The sequence below is a fragment of the Balaenoptera physalus genome, assembly GCF_965194825.1.
Source record: "Balaenoptera physalus genome assembly, chromosome: 6".
NCBI lineage: Eukaryota > Metazoa > Chordata > Mammalia > Artiodactyla > Balaenopteridae > Balaenoptera > Balaenoptera physalus.
The window spans coordinates 63,285,195-63,307,236 of NC_138885.1; the positions used below are offsets into that span (position 1 = coordinate 63,285,195).

Here is a 22,042-nt window from a genome sequence, read left to right on the forward strand (position 1 = left end):
GCTGTTGTTTTAGCAGCTGACAGTACTATTGACTTCACCGTGATGTAAAATAAGGGAAAAAACTTTTACTGATGGATGGAGACCTTGAAGTTTAAAAATACATAATTTCCTGATCTGGGGGCATTCATTGATTCACTCAACAAATATTTATGGCGCACCCGTGAGGCCCTGTGGCTATAGCATTGAGCAAAACAAACCTCCCCCAAATCCCTGTCTTTATGGAGCTTATGTTCTTTTGAGCATGTTTAAGAATACCAACCTTTGAAATTACAGTATTTTTACAGCCCCACTGAGTTTTTAAAAATGTGAGAATATAATTTTGTAATAAAATATTTCGTGAAGAAGTATATGATGCTTTTTGTATGTAAACAAAAGATCAATTTTTTTTCAAGTCACACTTTCTGCATCCCATAATTAATATGGTGTGTTCTATTATAATCAACAACTTAAATTATGATTCTAGTCATATACTTTTTTTGTGTGTGTATAAAGCCTGTTTTTCAAATTATACCAGGGATGTAGCACTTCGTCCTGATTTTGCTGTGTTCTATTGATTACATTGTTCTCATGGGGTTACAATACATCTGTTCTATTTTTTTAATTTTTATTTAATGAAAGAGCAACACAAAACACAGAATAGCTTTAGTGATCATACTGTATGTGTGTGGATTTTTTTTTTCCCTAGGGCCGACTTTTAACTTTTTTATTTCTTGTCTTATTATTATTGTTTACCACATCAAATCCTTTGTAGAGCAAGGCAGGGTGTGAACAAATTAAATAATTTCATAATTTAATTCAATACTAATTATAGTTTTTCCACTTAAAAATATCGATAATTTGGGATGTCTTAGAAAATAGCAGTTTCTCTGCATTTATTTTCAATCATGATGGGGGTATATTATTATTTTAAAGGTTTTTTTTCCCAAAAAAATCTATAATTATAGTACCTAAGTAGAAGTCTTTGTTTCCTACTTCTAAAAGAAGATTATATATCCCACTGTTTTAAGTAGAAAATAAAAATTCGTAGCAGTTATTGGAAAGGGGATCTTGCTTATGAGTATCCAAATGAACTCAGCTCATATTCTTGAACTTTGCATCATTAATTCAGATAGCCAAGTAGCTTGCCACTAGACCATTTTTAGCGGACTGACTCATTATTATGATTCAGTTTTGTGTTAGTTTAATAAACATTTTCTTGCGGTAGCCTTTATTAGCATATCTTCTAATGCTTTATGTATTTTAAAGCTTTCCACTTCATTTAAATCTCTTGTTTCTTAGCTGTTTCCTTAGTGATTAAAAGTTCCAGTTGTTCCTTTCAATCTGTAACAGCTGCAAGAACTCTTCTTTCCAAACTAGCTCTCCTAAATTCCCTTGTTAGAGTTGGTATCTATATTTAGCTGGTGGGATTAAATTGCAAAGGCTTCAAGCTGGGCAAAGCACACTGATCTGCCTTTTTACTGCTAGACCTGTGTACTGTGAGGAGCTAAGGCCTTAGTGTCCCCTTCCTTACCTAGGTTACTCACAAAATGGATTCCCAGCGGGAACTTGCAGAGGAACTGCGGCTTTACCAATCCACCCTTCTTCAGGATGGTCTAAAAGATCTCCTGGATGAGAAAAAATTCATCGATTGCACACTAAAAGCAGGTGACAAAAGTCTTCCTTGCCACAGATTGATTTTGTCAGCTTGTAGTCCTTACTTCCGTGAGTATTTTTTATCTGAACTTGATGAGGCAAAAAAAAAGGAGGTAGTACTAGATAATGTGGATCCTGCTGTATTGGATTTAATCATTAAGTACCTGTACTCTGCCAGTATTGATCTCAACGACGGAAATGTGCAAGATATTTTTGCATTGGCCAGCCGCTTTCAGATCCCCTCCGTGTTCACTGTCTGCGTTTCGTATCTTCAGAAAAGACTTGCTCCTGGTAACTGTCTAGCTATCCTAAGATTAGGACTTCTTCTTGACTGCCCGAGACTCGCCATCTCTGCCCGTGAATTTGTGTCTGATCGCTTTGTACAGATTTGTAAGGAAGAGGACTTCATGCAACTGTCTCCACAGGAGCTGATCTCAGTCATTTCCAATGACAGCCTAAATGTAGAAAAGGAAGAAGTGGTATTTGAGGCAGTGATGAAATGGGTGCGAACAGACAAAGAAAACAGGGTTAAAAACCTTAGCGAAGTGTTTGATTGTATCCGTTTTCGCCTTATGACAGAAAAATATTTTAAAGATCATGTTGAGAAAGATGATATCATTAAAAGCAACCCAGAACTCCAGAAAAAAATCAAAGTTCTCAAAGATGCCTTTGCAGGCAAACTCCCAGAACCTAGCAAAAACACAGAGAAGGCTGGGGCTAGTGAGGTGAATGGTGATGTTGGTGATGAAGATTTACTTCCTGGTTACCTGAACGATATTCCCAGGCATGGAATGTTTGTCAAAGACCTCATCCTCTTGGTTAATGACACAGCTGCAGTGGCTTATGACCCCACGGAAAATGAATGCTACCTTACTGCACTGGCTGAGCAGATCCCCAGAAATCATTCCAGCATCGTTACCCAGCAAAATCAGGTGTACGTGGTAGGAGGCCTCTATGTGGATGAAGAAAATAAAGATCAACCTCTACAGTCGTACTTCTTCCAGGTAAGAAAGGATATTTTCATATATGTAGAGACATAAAGGAAAGGCTGTTAGTCACCGTCTAGTTAGCTGACTTGTGAATTATTCAGGCTGCTTGTATTTTATTCTACTTGATGTGCTATTCCAGTCCCTTGAATTTTCATTACTTAGAGGGCTGACAAATATTTGAATCAGTTAACTGCTTGTTAATATTTAATAAACGTTTTGGTAAAGAATGGGGTTCTAATTAATGTATAAGTGATGGCTCATGATTTTCTTTATGCACTTTTACCCAAAATGTCATGTTTATAGTTGATTGTGACTGTAATCCTTTAAAGTCCAGTATTTTAGTAAAAACGAAATTTAATCTTGTGTCCTCTTTCTGAAAAACAGGTTACTGTATTTCCCAAAATCAAATTACTTTACCCATTACAAAATGTTAAATTGATCAGATTTTCTACCTTCTTCCAAGTTTCCTTGAACTGATTTGAAGTTCCTGGAGGTAGCGTTTCATCTCTTATTTATGGCTACTGCCTAAAATATAGTTTTGTTTAAAATGAAAAGAACTTGTATACATATTTTACATGCTTTGGATTACCTTCTAGGAAACACTGTCTGCACAAGTGTCACTAATTTGGATTAATTGTATTTAGAAATATTTATTTATGATAAATGATCAAATTTATTTGGATCAGAGTTGTACTTAGACATATTGGCAACTTAATCTGTATTATGAAACCATAGAAGTTTCCAAGAAAATTCATCCTCCTAAACTAACACTCTTTGTGGTTTGTGTGAAAGGAGTTCGTTTCATATTGTCAACACATTATACTTTACCAGTTTATGAAGGAATCAGTGGCTGAAGCTTCATCTTTAATAATGTCAATACCAGGACTTTGTAGCTTACAGATAGTTCAAAAGAGTTTGTTTAGGTCATGGCTACTTAGGCCTGGGGTTTATGGGCACTTGAGTTGGAAAGGCCAAAGATAAGCATGTGTAGAATGTCATACCACAGTCACTGAGTGCTTTCAAAGTGTGTGACATATGGTGCATTTATAAAGCACACTCTTTAACCAGCTTTTTCTAATCTTGAAAAATGTAATAATACATGTTAATCACGGTTCTTAATTTTCCAGGTTCCATTAAAGAATGTTAACTATGAAATATAAAAATAAAATAGAAGCTGTAAATGTCAAGTATTTGAATGTGGGCCAGAAGATTTCCTAAGCCCTAATTTTCAATTCAGATAAATTTCAGGAAGGGTAAATTCAATTGAAAAGGCAATAATTTTATCTAGGAAGTAAAAATGACATCAAAATACAGACAGACAGACAGATACCCGGAAATCATAGACCCAAAGAATACTTAATAGCCTTATCTTTATTCTCTTCCATCCTGTTACTGCCCTTGCTTTTATTGACACAGCCTCTCATTTCTGAAACCTGCTTGATGTTGTTCCTTTTAGCTACAAAAGGTTATACAAAGTTGAAAGGGTCGACTCCCTGTCATTTCGCATGCCTTGCTCCTTCTAAAAGTCACAAATAGTGGGACAAGATGCCAGGATAAAAACACCTGACTGTAAAAGAGGGTTATGACTCACAAGAAAATATATGTATGAGAATCTCAGGCTTTGTATTTTCTGCTTGGTCACCTCTGTTTAAAATGTATTAAGTTAGGATTCATATGACCTTTGATTGTATACTAGAATTAGATTATGAGAATTTTTTTACCTAGGTAAGAGCCGGTTTTTTCCATAGACTTAACAGTTTCATCAAATCTGTGAACACCACATCTTAAAGTAATCTAGGTCCGAACTCTAATTTTAAGGGTGAGAAAACTGAAGCCAGAGAGGTTAAATAGCTTGACAGCTCATCTGTAAAAAAGCCTGGCAGGCAGCCTGCTGTCTCATCTGCTGTAGGAAGTGCCCTATCCGGGGTAGTATGGGAATGTAGACAGTATTGTGTAGTGTGGGCAGTAAACCCTCAGGTTTGGGATTATGATGGCTGCTGTTCCCATTTAAAAAGACAAACTATGGGGCTTCCCTGGTGGCGCAGTGGTTGAGAGTCTGCCTGCCAATGCGGGGGACATGGGTTTGAGCCCTGGCCTGGGAAGATCCCACATGCCGCGGAGCCACTAAGCCCGTGAGCCACAACTACTGAGCCTGCGCATCTGGAGCCTGCGCTCCCGCAATGGAAGAGGCCGCGACGGTGAGAGGCCCGCGCACCGCGATGAAGAGTGGCCCCCGCTCACTGCAACTGGAGAAAGCCCTCGCATGTAAACGAAGACCCAACACAGCCATAAATAAATATAAATAAATAAATAAATTTATTTTAAAAAAAAGGCAAACTATGAATTTGTATAGCTTGCATCAAGTATCACTTAAAAGCTCTGTGAGTTTGCGCAAATTATTTAACCTTTCTGTACCTCAGTTTCCTCATCTGTAAAATGGAGATAATAGAAGTCCCTATCCTGGAGGACTAGATGAGATTAACTGTGTCAAGCATTTAGTATGAAGCCTATCACAGAGTAAAAACTTCATAAATGCTCATTATTACTGCTACTATACTACATACCACTTTCTTGATAAATAATTTTTTTTCAAAAAATGAAAACATTAGTGATCACAATCTGGATGTTGAAACTTGTGACTGCAAACTAACAGTGTATGTGTGGGGATCAAACCGCTCATCTCAGCTAGTTTTAATTAGTACTTTGCTTTAACCAAGGTTACTAGACCAGATAGAGATAGGCTTCCATAGGGACCCCTCCCTATACCACAGACTTTAATATCTGCGTCTATCCTTGGTGTCCAATTATTCTGGGTTTTATTCCTTTTTCTTCCACTGCATAGAAGTAGCACTAGAGAGGACAACAAATCTGTGAATGCGCACCCTCAGAAAGCAGTTTTCTTGTGCTTTGGTGTCCTAAAATGCAAAGAGGAAAATCTTAAAATTACCAATAGTAAGTGCTAAAGCTGATGCCAGCCATATCAGAATCACCTATCCCAGGGCGTGGGCTCTTGGAGCGCTGTCTTAGGCTTGCAGAATCAGCAGTAGCAAAAACAACCAAAGTTACTTCCTAATATAAAGGAGAGAGAGAGAGAAGGGTATTTTAAATGACTCCCCAAAAAAGGCTAGGAAGTTGTAGGCTGTAACACCTGCCTATATCCGAAGTAATGAAGTGAAGCATGGAGAACCTAAAAATGGTGAAGGAAAGAAAAAAGATAATGCCTAGCGCCCCAGCTGTCTGTGAACTGAGCGACAGGTCCAGCTGTCCCGGGCGCCAGCTTGGGAGCATGTTAAATATAGCATGCGGGGGTCACTCACGTACTGTGACCCTCCCTACAGTGGCAACCTCTTTTTCCCCAGTGTCCTAAAAGTATTATGATTCCTTGTTCAAACCTCAACAAGGCAACATGGGAAGAAAATTTGACAAGAAATCTCACAGTGCTTAACTAATCTCCGGTGACTATTTTATTTTCTCTTTCCTTTCTTCAAGTTCTGCAGGTTTGAGTACTTTTAGCTATTTTGGTAGGCCAAGTAGCTTTTCTCATTTTTCTCGGTAATTCAAAGGTAAAATATGATCCTTTTTGGGTTGTAGTTTTACTTGTGAGAACTTTGACTATCTCAATGAATTCTAAACAACAAAGTAGAGCATATTTTTTGGTACACCTGTAACAAGCTCCACAATTCCTCATATATTCTTTCTTCAGCTTGATAACGTAGCATCTGAGTGGGTTGGACTTCCACCTCTGCCTTCAGCCAGGTGTCTCTTCGGTCTGGGAGAAGTAGATGACAAAATCTATGTAGTTGCAGGCAAAGACCTTCAAACAGAGGCTTCGCTGGATTCAGTATTGTGCTATGATCCTGTGTAAGTTGGCATGACATTCTCGTTTTCTAAGCATTCAGGTATATAAGTGTCTATATCAAAGTCATAATTTTAGAACCTGAAATTCACTGAAAGCATATAAATTCTATCTTCTGCTTTTAGGGCGGCCAAATGGAATGAAGTTAAAAAACTTCCTATCAAAGTCTATGGCCATAGTGTGATTTCACATAAGGGGATGATATATTGTCTCGGAGGAAAGACAGATGACAAGTAAGTACCCTGACATCTCCTTATGGTTTATATCCAAGTGATTTTTTTATTACAAGGGTTCCTTCCTGTTTTCACTTGAATCTACATGCTGAAATAGGACTTGGTACTCTCCCATAACATTTTGAAAGTAAAATTTCAAAATAAAATTTTGAAAAGTTATTGGAGGATATTTAAAATGATTGATGAAGGAAAACTGTATACAATTTTAAAGTTGCTTAAGTCAATTTGTGTATGCCCAGCATATTGCTAAGAACAAACATAATATCTCCATCATAAGCATTCTTACAGTGGAAAAGCAGCATTTAGGAACATAATCAAGCCTTTTATTTGGCTAATTTATAATTATATTTTACTACATTAAAACCAGTGGGCTTTTTATTCATTTAGCCATAAGTAGATAAAAATTAAGTGTATCTCTTTAATGTAATATTTTAAATATAACTATTAAAACAACAGTGCTTAAAAATCATGGATTTGTACTTTACATTCATCAGAGAGAATTTGATAGTTGAGTTTGAAACTGGTGACTGGGGACTGAAAAGGGGGTAGTTCTTTCCTCAGCAATGTTTCACTTATTTACTCCTGGTCAGGTGATATTCAAAATATTTAACAACTGGTCACAAACAGGCACTGATCAAACAGAATAGATACACCTGATATACCCAGTAGCACCCAGTCTCTTATGAGAAAAAGAGGATGAAGTTTCATATAACTTGCTTTCTAGGTACTTCTCAAGGGATAGGTAATTAGGAAAGAGATCTTATACCCCCAAGGGAGAAGTGAGTTAAGAGTGCTCCAGAAGCCAGTCAGTTAAGCCAGTAGCCTGTCTGGTAAAATGAAGATTTCTAGCTTCAATAGTGAGAACAAATTTCCTGCCCCTGAAAACTCTGCCTAATTTGGCTTGTATCATTTACCCAGTTTGTTCAAGAGATGCCCAATCCTGGAAAGGGAGTCAGAATTAAGAATTTAAGGGCAAAGCAGGAAAGGAAAGTAAAATATGGAAATGTGCTAGAGTTAAAGAACTGCATATTGTGCAGTTAATAGTTAATGGCTATTACTCAATTAAAATGACATATATTACAGAAAATATGATTTTTAAAAGCAAAGGGTTTTTAATACAGTCTATCCATATTCAAAGATAATATATTCTGAAATTTTGAAGCTTAAATCCTCCTTAATGCCAGATAGTCCCATCAAATAAACATTTAAAGGAAGGCCATATTATAAACACACTCAGAGCAAAATCTTGTTTGGAATATTTTTCCTGAGTAATAGAATGGAAAATCTGTATTAAGCAGTGTTATGACTTTGGAAACATAGTGACTCCGCTAAATGATTTAAATTGTTTCCTTCAAGTAGTATTAGTAACTAGGAAATTGATGTGCCAGTAAGAAGCATGCAGGCCTTGTCAGTAAGAATACATTAATCTTGAGAATATGATTAACCAAAACAACATTGTGGGCTTCCCTGGTGGCGCAGTGGTTAAGAGTCCACCTGCCAATGCAGGGGACACGGGTTCGAGCCCTGGTCCGGGAAGATCCCACATGCTGCAGAGCAACTAGGCCTGTGCGCCACAACTACTGAGCCCACGTGCCACAACTACTGAAGCCCACGTGCCTGGAGCCCATGCTCTGAAACAAGAGAAGCCACCGCAGTGAGAAGCCCGCGCACCGCAACAAAGAGTAACTCCTGCTCGCTGCAACTAAAGAAAGCCCGCGCGGCAACGAAGACCCAACGCAGCCATAAATAAATAAATAAAGTTCCCTTTAAAAAAAAAACAAAAAAAACCCACCCCAGAACACTGCTTGACAAATGCCAAAGTCAAGAACTTTGAAAAGAGTCATTACCTAAAGTAAGCACTGAGTTATACTCGTTATCGCCACTGCATTTGAAGAACATGATTTTGGATCGTGTTCTTATTGAGGAGTTTTAAGATAATACTCATAGTCATATATTAGAGGAAATGCTTCTACTCCAGATATCTGGTCTTTTATAAAACTAAAGAAAAAAATTATGACGACCCCGGCGCCCCGGATGGGGAAGGAGGCGGGCGGCCGCTCTCCCCAGGCCGCGCACCCCTACGAACTTGCGGGCAGGAACTTAGCTGTATTGTCCTGCCTCAGAGAACAAACTCATCTACTGTAGGCCTAGCCTGGGTTGCTGCCTTTGAAAGCAAGGGAAGGTCGGTACAATATCAACCACAGCTCAGCATGGAATTTCCAGAGAGGTTTTATTTCAAAACTTTGTAAAGATCGAGAACCACATGGACTTCTGCAAGGGAGATTGAACTGGCCTGAGTTTGAGCAAAAGGATAATGTGTGCCCAGCCTGTAACTAACACCCAAGAGGCCAGGTGGCAGAAGGTCTTGTATGAGCGACAGCCTTTTCCTGATAACTACGTGGATCAGAGGTTCCTGGAAGAGCTCCGGAAGAACGTCTATGCCCGGAAATACCAATATTGGGCTGTGGTATTTGAGTCCAGTGTGGTGATACAGCAGCTGTGCAGTGTCTGTGTTTTTGTGGTTATCTGGTGGTATATGGATGAGGGTCTTCTGGCTCCCCATTGGCTTTTTGGGACCGGCCTGGCTTCTTCACTGATTGGCTATGTTTTGTTTGATCTCATTGATGGAGGTGAAGGACAGAAGAAGAGTGGGCGGACCCGGTGGGCTGACTTGAAGAGTGCCCTAGTCTTCATAACTTTCACGTATGGCTTTTCGCCAGTGCTGAAGACTGACAGAGTCCGTCAGCACTGACACCATCTATGCCATGTCAGTCTTCATGCTGTTAGGCCACCTCATCTTCTTTGACTATGGTGCCAGTGCTGCCATTGTATCCAGCACACTGTCCTTGAACATGGCCATCTTTGCTTCTGTCTGCCTTGCCTCACGCCTGCCCCGGTCCCTACATGCCTTCATCATGGTGACATTTGCCATCCAGATTTTTGCCCTATGGCCCATGTTACAGAAGAAACTGAAGGCATGTACTCCCCGCAGCTATGTGGGAGTCACACTGCTTTTTGCATTTTCAGCCTTGGGAGGCCTGCTGTCCATTAGTGCTGTGGGAGCCATACTCTTTGCCCTTCTGCTGGTTTCCATCTCACGTCTCTGCCCTTTCTACCTCATTTGCCTGCACCTTTTTAAAGAAAACATTCATGGGCCTTGGGATGAGGCTGAAATCAAAGAAGACTTGTCAAGTTTCCTCAGCTGAGTTAGGGACCTCCATTCCATTACTGAGACAAGCTGATAGACCAGCCTTCCAACTAGTAGGAGATTTGAAGGCAGAGTTCCATTCTGGAAGTGGCATAATGATGTGGGTGGGAGATCAGAGATCAAAAGAAAAAAATTACCCATAGGCTTGGGCAGTGAAGGTGCTTATCCTTTCTGTTACTTTGTTCATGAAAAAGCTTCCTGGGGCCCTCTTGAATTATTGCCTCTCATTATTATTCTCTGTAACAAATGAAGTGATGTGGTTTCTGTTTATTAAAAAAATAACACATCTAAAAAAAAAAAATTGTCCTCACAAAAAGTTGAGGTTTTGTTTGGTTGCTTTTTGGCTTTACCAAATATATCCAGTTAATCAATTCTTATTTGGAATTTGAACTCCCATCAGTAACTTATGGAATCATAACAACATACTAAGAAGGATAATTCAGGTAAGTCCAGGTTTTTCTGGTACCATTTAGCATATAAAATTGTTTTCATTACTCATCAGCTCAGATGACTAGTTGTCTAATCTTTAGTCCCAGATTTCTTAAAATGCATTGGTATATTAGTGGTAGACTAAAATAAAATGAGCCATCATATTACAGTTACATTTAAAATAGGTACATTCACACCTAGTTATTTCTTAAGTTAACTGATTCATTCTTAGGATATTCAGATAATGAAATGAATAAACGTTTTTGTTACTGAGGCACAATAAAGGGTTTATGAATTTTTGTTAAGTCTATTGTGTATTGAATTTAGTAGCAGATAGGATTAAAATCTACTCTGCCTGGGCCTCTAGGCAATTGACAAAAGTAAAGGACCCTACCTTCCAGTAGTATAATTAAGATTTAAAATAGCTTTAGTCCTCATATTTGGAATTGTCCTTTGCTTGGTGACGTATGTTCAGATTAAGAATTTTCCTGATCCTCACTATACTACATATTTCAAACGAGAAGCAAAGGTAAATGATTAGTGAAGTTGCTTCTTTCAAAAAAGGAAGCTTCTAAAAGGACCATTTTGTTGTGTTTTATGTTTACAGAAAGTGTACAAACAGGGTGTTTGCCTACAACCCCAAAAGAGGAGACTGGAGAGATCTGGCTCCAATGAAAACCCCTCGTTCCATGTTTGGAGTGGCAGTCCATAAAGGCAAAATTGTGATTGCTGGAGGCGTCACTGAAGATGGTCTTTCAGCTTCAATTGAAGCTTTTGACCTCACCACCAATAAGTAAGCTGCCATCTCTTACTACAGAATATGAATCACTATACGTTTTAATTTCTAACTTTGGATAAAAATTAACCTTTCCAATTAGGACATGGGGAGAGGAGGGTAGGGAGGCAAGGATTGAAGAGTAAGTATCTTCATCTGTGTTTCTTTTGGTGTTATGGGTGTGAAATGCCTAACATTTTGATGCATTATGTGTGTTTGTAATTTGGAACACATGACCCTCAAGTTAATGTTGGAGTGATCAATCTATCCTTACTTGTTATTAACTTTGTGAATTTAGTCATGCAAAGGTAATACTTCTGAATAATTATATACACATAAATGGATATACATCTCTCTATAAGGTTATTTGATTTGAAATATGTGGTTTCTTTAAGGACAAAAAGACCTCCGCTTAGTTTGTGATATTTGTAATGCTTCAGATGTTTGATTCTTTTGTGTTCTTTATAATTTTCTTTTTTTTTTCACTTTTAAGCTTGTATTGGCTTAAAGTTAACGTAAAAGATATTTCACAGATATTCTTTATATAGAATTAGTCCTTTTCAAGTTTTTGAGCTCACACATCTAGATGAGTATATAGTTTTTATGCTCCTCGTTTAGCAATGAAGAAAAAATTAGAGCACTATTATTACTTTTGTAAGGAACCATGTATGCCTGATTACAAAACAGACTTTAGTTAATCTGAAAATTACAAGGAAGTTTTATGGAATTGTATTTTTATGATCGTTAAAAATCATGTTTTTTGAATACTATATAATATGGGTAAAAACGCATGTTATAAGAAGTTAAAGAAGCAGCACACAGGGCTTCCCTGGTGGCGCAGTGGTTGAGAATCTGCCTGCCAATGCAGGGGACACGGGTTCGAGCCCTGGTCTGGGAAGATCCCACATGCCGCGGAGCAACTGGGCCCGTGAGCCACAATTACTGAGCCTGCGCATCTGGAGCCTGTGCTCCGCAACAAGAGAGGCTGCGATAGTGAGAGGCCTGCACATCGCGATGAAGAGTGGGCCCCGCTTGCCACAACTAGAGAAAGCCCTCGCACAGAAACGAAGACCCAACACAGCCATAAATAAATAAAAATAAATAAATTAAAAAAAAAAAAAGCAGCACACAAAACTGCAAATACTCTATGTTCTTAGTTTTGTTCAAATGCATAGATGGATGTTTAAATTTATATGCATTTTTTAAAATGACAAAATTATAGCAAAATTTTGCTTATGATTATGTCTGAAGGACATGATCATGGGTGATATTTGTTTCTTCTATACCTTTCTGTTTCTCCAGATTTTGTACAATGTACATATATTTTTATAATTAGAGAAACAGATAATATGTTTAGAGAAAAACTATGAGGTCCACCTTTATGCCAGAGTAATGGAAGAGAGCTACCAAAATGACTAACTCATTCTAGACTCTTGATACTTCCAATTAATTTGATTGATTTTATCTTTAGTGGTCCTATTTCATATAGCTATTAACATTAAAATTCCCTTAAATCCTTTACTTAAAAGGATGAAGTATAAACTATTAAAAAGAAAATTTCCAACCCTAGTTTGGAAACTATTCTTATCACATGCTTTATTAAAAAGGGTTTGGAGATTTCTTGAGACACTATGGACATCAGAGTTTTAAAAAATTTGTATTAGCATTCAAATGAAATCCAACACAGTAGGGCCTAGGAGCCCTAGAACGTCCCCCCAAAACTCCACTATTTTTTTGGGGGGGGGCCACGCTGCACAGCATGTGGGATCTTAGTTCTCCAACCAGGAATCGAACCCGTGGCCCCTGCAGGGGAAGCACAGAGTCTTAACCACTGGACCGCCAGTGAAGTCCCTTAAAGCTCCACTATTTATGGCATACAGTTTGATAACCACTGCTGAAGGTGCTAACTAATGAAGGTGAAGTATTCTTGGATTGACATACTGAGGGCTTTAAAATCTAATTTGGTTACATCTTTCAAATAAAGGAATATTTAGATATTTTCCAGTAGCAAATTTAATCTTCTAATTTTGGATGTTTATGCTACTTGAAGTTTTTAATTATAATTTCCTATAATTGTTCAGTAAATACATTTGGCATTTTTTAAAGTTTTACATTAACTGTGTCTTCAATAATTCCTAGGTGGGAAGTAATGACTGAATTTCCCCAAGAAAGAAGTTCCATCAGTTTGGTCAGCCTGGCTGGATCCCTGTATGCCATTGGTGGTTTTGCCATGATTCAGCTGGAGTCTAAAGAATTTGCACCCACTGAAGTCAATGACATATGGAAGTAAGTTTTCTTCACTCCAATTTTCTGAACCAAATATTAAATAAGATAAAACAATTTTGAAGTAAATAGGAAGCCAGACTTTCCCAAAATGTATGCTACTTCTTGATAGTAAACTAAACACTCTTTGAACCTGTTGAACTTTTACACATTGCCACTTACTTAATCAAGTACTGCTTCTAGTTAGCTATGAGCTTGGGAAAGAACTTATCGGGGCCTATTTCTTAATCAGTAATTGAGAGTTGGACAACTGATCCTTTAAGCTCCCTTCCAGCTTTAAAAGTGTAGTGAACACTCTAGGCATCCAGTAGAGCAAAGGCTTCCAAACCACTTACCTTTCTCCCAGAGAGTACTTTATTTCCTAAGAAAACAGTCTGGAATGAACACTTAACCTCTTGAGTTTTCCATGATTCATTAACTCTATTTTGAATCTAATTTAAATATTTTTCCAATTTTCTGAGGATTCAGTTATAAAAGCTTTTTAAAAAAGTGAAAAGTAGCAATCCACTTGACCTCCAAGATAGGTGCTGGGTAGGTCTCCCAAGTATAACACTGACAGTTGTTACTCAATTGAACTATTTTACAGTTAAGCTTAAAATGAATGTATTTAAAAAGGGATGTATGTATATGTGTGTGTGTGTGTGTGTGTGTGTGTAGTTTACCATAGTTTCTAATGCAGTGAATGTCACATAGAGGACCAGTGTATCCAGAAGTCTTGGGAGCAGAAGTGTAACTTGTGTCATGGAAGAAAGTCACATAGTAACATAGCTGGGGCAGGGCATACAGTGTGCAGACGTCTGGTCACTATCAGGTCACCACATGTGCTGTCTTCAGCCTAGGCACCATGCTTGCTGATCTAAGTTTACAGGAGGTAGATCTCAGTTGCCTGAGGTGAGCATGAGTTCATGCTGTATACTCATACAGAAACTGCCAGACTTATGCTTTACCTGTCAGTTTAAAGGCCAGCCCCACTCCCAAGTCAGATGCCCTTACCTGGCCTGTCACCAGATTGTCCAGAACCTTGGTACTCGAAGTATGGTCTGTGGACCAGCTGTGTTGGCATCTCCTGAGGGCGTCTTAGAAATGCGGAATCCCAAGCCCCAACCCAGACCTACTCAGTCAGAATCTTAATTTTAACAAGATTAGTGGGTGATTTGCTTGCACATTTAAGTTTATAAGTACAGCTTTGGAAGAGTGATCAGTGAAGGCATAACACTGAACCTGAGAGTGAAAAGTAGGTAACATTTGTTGTATACCTGAACCAGCACATGCCTTATTCCCAGCTGGTAAACTGGAAGGCTGAAAGGCTGGCAGCTTAACCAAACAATTATTTTGTGCAACAGACATCACTTCCTTATGTTGTTGTAACAGTAACTAGCTGTGTAGAGGGCAAGAAAAAGTGGCTATAAAAGGAAGTTAACTGGGACTTCCCTGGTGGCGTAGTGGTTAAGAATCTGCCTGCCAATGCAGGGGACACGGGTTCGATCCCTGGTTTGGGAAGATCCCACATGCCATGGGGCAACTAAGCCCACGCGCCACAACTAGTGAGCCTGCGCTCTAGAACCTGCGAGCCACAACTACTGAGCCCACGTGCCACAACTACTGAAGCCTGCACGCCTAGAGCCCGTGCTCCGCAACGAGAAGCCACTGCAATGAGAAGCCTGCAATGAGAAGCCTGAGCACCACAATGAAGAGTAGCCCCTCTCGCCACAACGAGTGAAAGCCCACGTGCAGCAACGAAGACCCAATGCAGCCAAAAATAAATAAATAAAATAAATAAATTTATTTTAAAAATAAAGGAAGTTAACTATTACCTTTCTCCCTCCAAAAAAGAGGGAAGAAGATAAAGAAACTGGAAATTTCCAGGGAAAGAGGTTAGACCTAGCAAGAGCATGAGATGGGGAAAGACTGGAAAGCAGCAGAAAAAAATATGAAATTATGGAGGGCTGGGAAGGTTAGGGTTTTTGGAAGATGGGGATAGGTACCAAGAGTGAATAGGCAGTGATTCTTAACCCTAGCTGCTTTTACCTTTTTTTTTTTTTTTTTTTGGCCGCACTGCGCAGCATGTGGAATCTTAGTTCCCTGACCAGGGATTGAATGCACGCCCCCTGCATTGGGAGCGTGATGTCTTAACCACTGGACCACCAGGGAAGTCCCCTGGCTGCTTTTAAAATATATCAGTGCCTGGGCCTTCATGCAGACCAATTAAATCAGTTTCTGCAGGCAGGGCCTGGGCATCACTAGTTCTTAAAACCTTCCAGGTGATTCTAATATGCAGCAAGCCTTGAGAAACACTGATGTTAAGGAATGGTGCTATCAGCTGAACCCCACATGAGCCACTCTGGATCCTAATGGTGATCAAAAGCCAAGTTGCTTCAACAGAATACTGCAGGCAGCAAAGGAAAGTACAGCATCTCCTGCTAAAATTACCTCTTATATTGCTGAGAGGAGACTGAATGAGGGATTCTCTCTGATGATGGTTTATTTTTGCGATTAAGGCAGTGCTTCTCAAAACTGCTTGCTCATTGGAATCACCTCAGGAACTTCAAAAAGTACTGATGCTGCCTCTGTTCCCCTCTATTGATTGTGATTTAATTGACCTGGGATTTGGTCTGGGCTTCGGAACTTTCAAAAGATCCCCAGATGATTCTAATGTGCAGACAAATTTGGGAACCACTGGATTTGGGAAAGGCAAGAGGAGGGGGCATTCATCATTATCTGCTTGGCTGTAAAATTTTAAATTTAGGTACTGGTATTTTCCATTTAGGTAATAAAATCTGGGGCAATAATTCTCAAACCTTGCTGCATATTAGAATCACTTTGGGAACTTTAAAAAATCCTCACGCCCAGGCCATAGTCCATACCAATAAAGTCAATCTGTAGGGGTGGGACCCAGGCCTCAATATTTTTAACGTCTCCACGTAGTTCCAACTTGCGAGTCAAGTTTGAGAACCAGTGATCTGCAGTGGTTCCCAAGGCAGCATCAGCACCACCTGAGTACTTGGTAGATGTGCAAATCTTTAGTCCTCACCCCGCAGACCTACTGAACCTCTGGAGGTAGGGGCCAGCAAACTGTGTTCTAACAAGCCCTCCAGGTGACTTTGATATGCAATAAGTTGAAAGACACTGACCTCCAGAGAAGTGGCTACCCACTTGCCCTCAACTTCCTAGTGAATCTCTATTCACACATGCAGAGATGAAAATAACAGTGTACTACATTCTAAATCTATAGACCCTCTTACTGTGATATGTAAAAAATAATTTCCATTCTCATATTTTTTCTTGAAATCATTCCATTATGTAGGACTGACCAAGCTGGAAGTAAAAAATATAACTGCCGGGAAGCAAATGCTTTTAGGCCTCATTTAACCTCAACCTCCTATTGCTTAAATGTGGTCACTTTTTCATTAGATCATTTAAAACTGTTCTTTATCTTTTAATTTGTTGCTCCAAATTTTATATAGATAATCAAGGTTCTTTTCCTTATTAGTGGTAAAATATTTTTTGTCTACTTTTCCCTACATAAAAATCACTCAGTGCACAGTACAGCTGTACAGCTGTTAAATTTGGACCATTGATGAAATTAAGTCAGATAGGCATCAGCTAATTTTAAAATTATTTTAAATCTCACTCACTCCTTGTAGAATGATTTCGGAGTATTTCCTATGTGCCAAGTATTGATAGCTTCTGGAGGAGGGAAGATAGTAATGTGAATAAGATATATGTACCTTTGAGCTTGTTGAGGACATAAATATATGGGAAAAAATTAAAATAGAATGATAATTGTTATAATGGATACCATACAAAGGACACTGTGAGAAATGAAGAGAAAACAACAAACTCTGCTTGAGGAAGGTGAGAAAGGCTTCAGAAAGAAGGCAGTGTTTAGGCGTTTCTCATGCAGAGATGGCATTCCAGGCATCAGGCAGAGGAAAAGCACACAGGTCTCAAAGGAACCCAAGTTGTCTGTATCTATCTTTATAACCCTGAATATTCAGAGGGGACGACCAGTTCTTACCTAATGTCAAGTGCAAAGTCTAAGAGTAGTACTCACACAGGACAATAAAGGGGAAAGAGAATGGCTTCTTGCAGAGTGACCACTAGTGTCATGTACCATGCTGAGCACTAGTGTATGGGAACAGCTGAAATCATAATCAAACTGCCTAACAGTCCCTGCTCTTCCCAGTTCTTACTCTTTGCTGACCTTGACTCATGGGGACCAGCCATCTTTAGCAGTCCAAAGGTGAAAAGATTAATTGCCTGTCTGTTACCCGTCATCTCTGGATGGTCTCTAATTCCCGGAGAAGGCTTAACTGCCTAAGCATCCAGATTAAATACCATGCCAGTAATCGGGCATATGCTCAGAGAATGCATATTTTTGGAGGAATTCAAGTGTTTGTTAGTCTACAAGTCAGGTGCATCCTCCTCTGGGTAAGAGCCAGTAGGGTTTTCTCAGAGAACTACATTTGAATATTCAACACAGGGAAATCTATAGAACTATCTACTTAAAAACAACTTACTGATTGCTTTCTTTTTCTCCATCAGGTATGAAGATGATAAAAAAGAATGGGCTGGAATGTTGAAAGAAATACGTTATGCTTCAGGAGCTAGTTGCCTAGCAACACGGTTAAATCTCTTCAAACTGTCTAAGCTATAAACAAGAAGGTGAAAAACCATAATAGATAGGGAGGTGGTCTGTTTGGATAATAGGGCTTTAATTTATTGTTTTTAAAAAGGCTATACAGAGATTCATGTAGAAATGATTCACTATGTTATTGTCCAGGAGATTAGCAATGAGAATCAAAACCTCAAAGTTACTGAATCCTCAATGTAATGATCAGAGCTTAAAACCATTTTCTAAGAAATTAAATCTTAAATTGAACAGATTATTCCTTTTGTTAATCTGTCTCAATCAATTGTAAAGAAGCTTCCTAAATCTGAGTTTACTAATCTTTCATTTGCATTGTTAAGGTACCTTTACACTTGTTTTCTATTACAAATGAAATTGGAGAATGAAATATGTACATCTGCATTTTCTAAACATGTTTAAAATAGCAAAAACCTTTCCTCATGCTTCAAGATATAACAAGAATCCTGTGCATTATATTAAAGATTATATGCTGTAAGAAAACTTTGGAAATGCTATTTAAGGAGTATAATAAATGGGTCTTATTTAAATTTAAATAAATTTAAAAATAATAAAATAAAATAATATAGTTCCTGCCACATAGTATGCACTCAAAGAATGAACTGTAAACTACTTAAGTTTCTTAAAAGCTACATGTCTTTTACATTAAGAATTTTAAACAATTTCCCAACTAGATAGTAGAGAAAGTAGTCCATTGTAAAATGTGTTTATTTTAATAGGTATTAATTGACCTAGAAATCAATTCTACATTATTTTTTAATTGAATCAAGCCACTTAATTAAAATAAGTCCAAATATGACACACCATGATAACTAATTTTCAAAAAAAACTATGATGATGATTTGCCTTCTCCAAATATCCGTTCTCTCAGGTAGTCCATTCGAGCATTCTTTGTTGACAGTGCCATAGAGTTCCATTCAAAATGAGGGATCTGTAAAATATGTAGTCTGAATGAAAGCTCAAAAGCAGCAACAAAAAACATCAGGGGAGACCTCTAAGAATACTGAGAAGAGCTATAGGAACCCTAAGACATTAGTTTACATAAGCATAGCCTTTGAACCCTATTTGGAAGGTTGCCTTCTTGACAACACCTGGAAGACCCTTTTCTGCTTCACAGCTCCTTTCATCCTCCTGTTCCTACAATACCAACAATGGACATTTTTTCCCATGTGCCTTTCTTATATTTATACACTAGCCTTTTTCTCTTATAACTCCATCCATCTCCATAGTGCCTCTCTTTATTGTAAGATGAATATAAAAATCAAGAGATCTTCTAGAGACAATTTAAAAAATTATTTTTATTTACTATTCTTAAAAAAAAAAAGGGTGTTCTATTTCAGAGAGATTTTAATATAGCTTTTTTTTAATATTAAAAAAAAAAAAAGGTAATTCTACAACTTTCACCTTAAAAGGGGACACATGTAAAGCCAGTGTCTCTGGGTTTTTTAAAGGCTGAATTACATAAGTATTTCATACCTGAATTACATGATAGCCCAAAATTTCCAAGTGTCGTTTTTTCATAGCAGATTTTCCTTTTAAATGAGGGATGTTTCTACAAAATGCTCTCGAATCCAAAAATTCCAAAGCAATCCTACATAAGATGAAAATAAATATTTACTTCTGAAATTGAGAAACTGAATAATTATAAGCCTTTCAGGAACAAGGGTGCATCTTTATAAACTAAAAATCGCCAAATGAATAAATGAGTATACTAAGTTATTTTTCTACTTAAATTAGTAATTAATGACAAGTAGTCCGATTCATTAGAATTAAACCAAATTATAGTAAGTATCTGCATGCTTTCATCTATTTGTTTCTTTGTCCAATACATATTTATTATGCACCTACCATATGTAAGGCACTGTGAGGGATACAAAAATAAAAGGACACACTTTATAGTCTAACAAAGAACATGTGATACATAGTAAGTAACTGTAATGCAGTGTAGGAAGCAGCTATGTGCTATCCGAAAAGTAGAGAGGCATGGGAGGTCCAAAGAAGAAGATACTATTTATTTCCACTGAGGACAACTTGAAGGTTAGTGCTTTAGATATTGCTAGGCTTTGGACAATGAAGGATGGAGATTAAAGCAGAAAGCACAAGAAAAGCAAAGGTATGTGGGTAGCATGCATGAGATACATGAGGAGCAGATTCTACTATAAATAATCCTTGATAGCTGAGTTCATTAAACCGTGCCGAATTTAACATTTAGATAACAAAATCTGAAACTAAGAAAGGTACTTTTCAGCTCCTGGTGGCAGTCTTGATCCAGCTATTTGAGTATTTAATTCCGAGTGTATTTTTGGTAGTTTTCCCAAAGTTGTATTATGGCTTCCATACGGAAGAGGTTTTTTCCTTTTATCCAAGATACACTCAAAATCTATAAGAAAGTACAGGAACCAACAATATGAATTAGGTAAATTCTTATAGGTAAAATTTTAAGATATATTTTAAATATTTATACGTGTATACAAAGACACACACACACACACAAACATGAAGAATGAGGTACCTCCCTAATTATCCAACTTATTTCATTTATTTATTTATTTATTTTGGCCACACCATGCAGCATGCAGGATTTTAGTTCCCCGACCAGGGATTGAACCCCTGCCCCCTGCAGTGGAAGCTCGGAGTCTTAACCAATGGACCGCCAGGGAAGTCCCTATCCAACTTATTTTATATATATGATCTAGTCCAAGATCACCTCTCTTTGAAAATCAATGAATAAAAATCAACCAGCAAGTATTACTAAACTATTATTTAGCATGGGGGCTATATTTAGCACTGCACTAAGCCAAATCACATTACAGTTTTATTTTAATCCCCTTAAATCTCTTGGTCACAATTGGAGGAAGCTAAACCAACTCATCTGAAAATTAGTAAAGACAAAGATTGAAGCATGTATCCTGTCTTTCCTGTATGAACTGTACATAGGGTAACTAAACAGTTGACATAGGAAAGTTCTTTTTAGACAAATTCCAACTAATAAATGCAGAATGACAGATGCAGAATATCACTACTTTTCCACCCTTGATGAATAATGCATTTAGACAATAATTTTAATGGCTACTAAAATCAGTAGGTGAAAAGCTGATGGGAAAGCTTCCTACCGGATGAGCTGACAACATATAAACACACTGATGAATCTTAACATAATAAAAAGGGGACAACCAGAATTGTATGTCTTCTGATAAGATGCAATAAGAAGCACATACCGCCTATGAAAAAGCTGGCCAAAAGAATCACCACTGCCACTCCCAAACTAACCTGAATCTAATCAAGCCTCTAGATCTAACTACTGGTTTACAGGAAAAATAGGGGATGCAGGAGCATGTTGAATGACACCACAGGGTTTCAACTGGAAAAGTCCAACAAACAGTAAAATAAAACATATAAAAGATAATTGAGACACTTGAACGTTGACAAGCTATACAATATTAAGAAATTATTATGAATAGTTGTAGAGGTGAAAATGATGGCACTGTGGTTATATATCCTTTAAGATATACATTCTAAAATGATATATTATCTGTGATTTGCTTGAAAAGGATCAGGTGGGACTCTGGTTAGTAAGTATTAATAATTTTTAATGCTGGATGAGGGTTCATTACACTATTCTATTCTTGAATATGTATGACATTTTTCCATAATAAAAACAATCATAAAAATGTATTTAAACCAAGAAAAATGAAAAAAAGAAACAATGAATGAAAAGGAAGAAAGAGTAGGTTTAATTACCTATTCTTTACATATAAGGGAAACTGGGGCACTGAAGCATCTTCAAGTTAATTATCGAACATGAAATATACTTTTCTCATAAAGAAAATGAATTCTGGAGCTAGAATGCCTAGGTCATCCTGGCTTTGCCATCTGCCAGCTACATAACCTTGGGCAAACAACAATGTCTCTGGGCCTCAGTTTCCTTATCTATAAAATAGAATAATTTGCAAAACTTATAGGGACATAATAAGTTTATTATATATAAA

At 37.8% G+C, this 22,042-nt stretch overlaps 2 protein-coding genes and 1 pseudogene across 8 annotated transcripts in view; 2 read left to right on the plus strand and 1 right to left on the minus strand.

Annotated features, from left to right (window-relative positions):
• The first annotated feature begins 1,433 nt into the window (after window positions 1–1,433).
• KLHL41 (kelch like family member 41) lies at window positions 1,434–18,294 on the plus strand. The gene is made up of 6 exons (XM_082465403.1): window positions 1,434–2,636; window positions 6,325–6,482; window positions 6,603–6,710; window positions 10,955–11,140; window positions 13,262–13,408; window positions 17,951–18,294. Exons 1-6 carry the CDS (start codon window positions 1,527–1,529, stop codon window positions 18,060–18,062), a joined length of 1,821 nt encoding a protein of 606 aa, XP_082321529.1. The 5' UTR covers window positions 1,434–1,526; the 3' UTR covers window positions 18,063–18,294.
• Window positions 6,718–10,149, plus strand: LOC309662571 (phosphatidylinositol N-acetylglucosaminyltransferase subunit C pseudogene; annotated as a pseudogene). Its single transcript has one exon. The product of its transcript is annotated as a phosphatidylinositol N-acetylglucosaminyltransferase subunit C pseudogene (transcript).
• Window positions 18,295–18,743: 449 nt separating the features above from the next.
• FASTKD1 (FAST kinase domains 1) overlaps window positions 18,744–22,042 on the minus strand; it is a 32,069-nt gene continuing 28,770 nt past the window's right edge. For all 6 annotated transcript variants that reach the window (XM_082465359.1, XM_082465358.1, XM_082465357.1 and 3 more), the window contains 3 exons: window positions 20,295–20,433; window positions 19,530–19,644; window positions 18,744–18,984 (listed from right to left, as the gene is read on the minus strand). In XM_082465359.1, coding sequence (XP_082321485.1) covers window positions 18,883–18,984; window positions 19,530–19,644; window positions 20,295–20,433 — 356 coding nt within the window. In that variant the 3' untranslated portion in view covers window positions 18,744–18,882. The remainder of the gene's footprint in view (window positions 18,985–19,529; window positions 19,645–20,294; window positions 20,434–22,042) is intronic.

What these genes read in the sequence shown, in the direction of transcription:
- KLHL41 (XM_082465403.1), top strand. Translation starts at nt 1,527, where the DNA reads ATGGATTCCCAGCGGGAACTTGCAGAGGAACTGCGGCTTTACCAATCC. An exon ending in GTATTGTGCTATGATCCTGT is followed by an intron (nt 6,483 to 6,602) that starts GTAAGTTGGCAT and finishes TTCTGCTTTTAG; the next exon opens with GGCGGCCAAATGGAATGAAG. An exon ending in GGAGGAAAGACAGATGACAA is followed by an intron (nt 6,711 to 10,954) that starts GTAAGTACCCTG and finishes TTATGTTTACAG; the next exon opens with AAAGTGTACAAACAGGGTGT.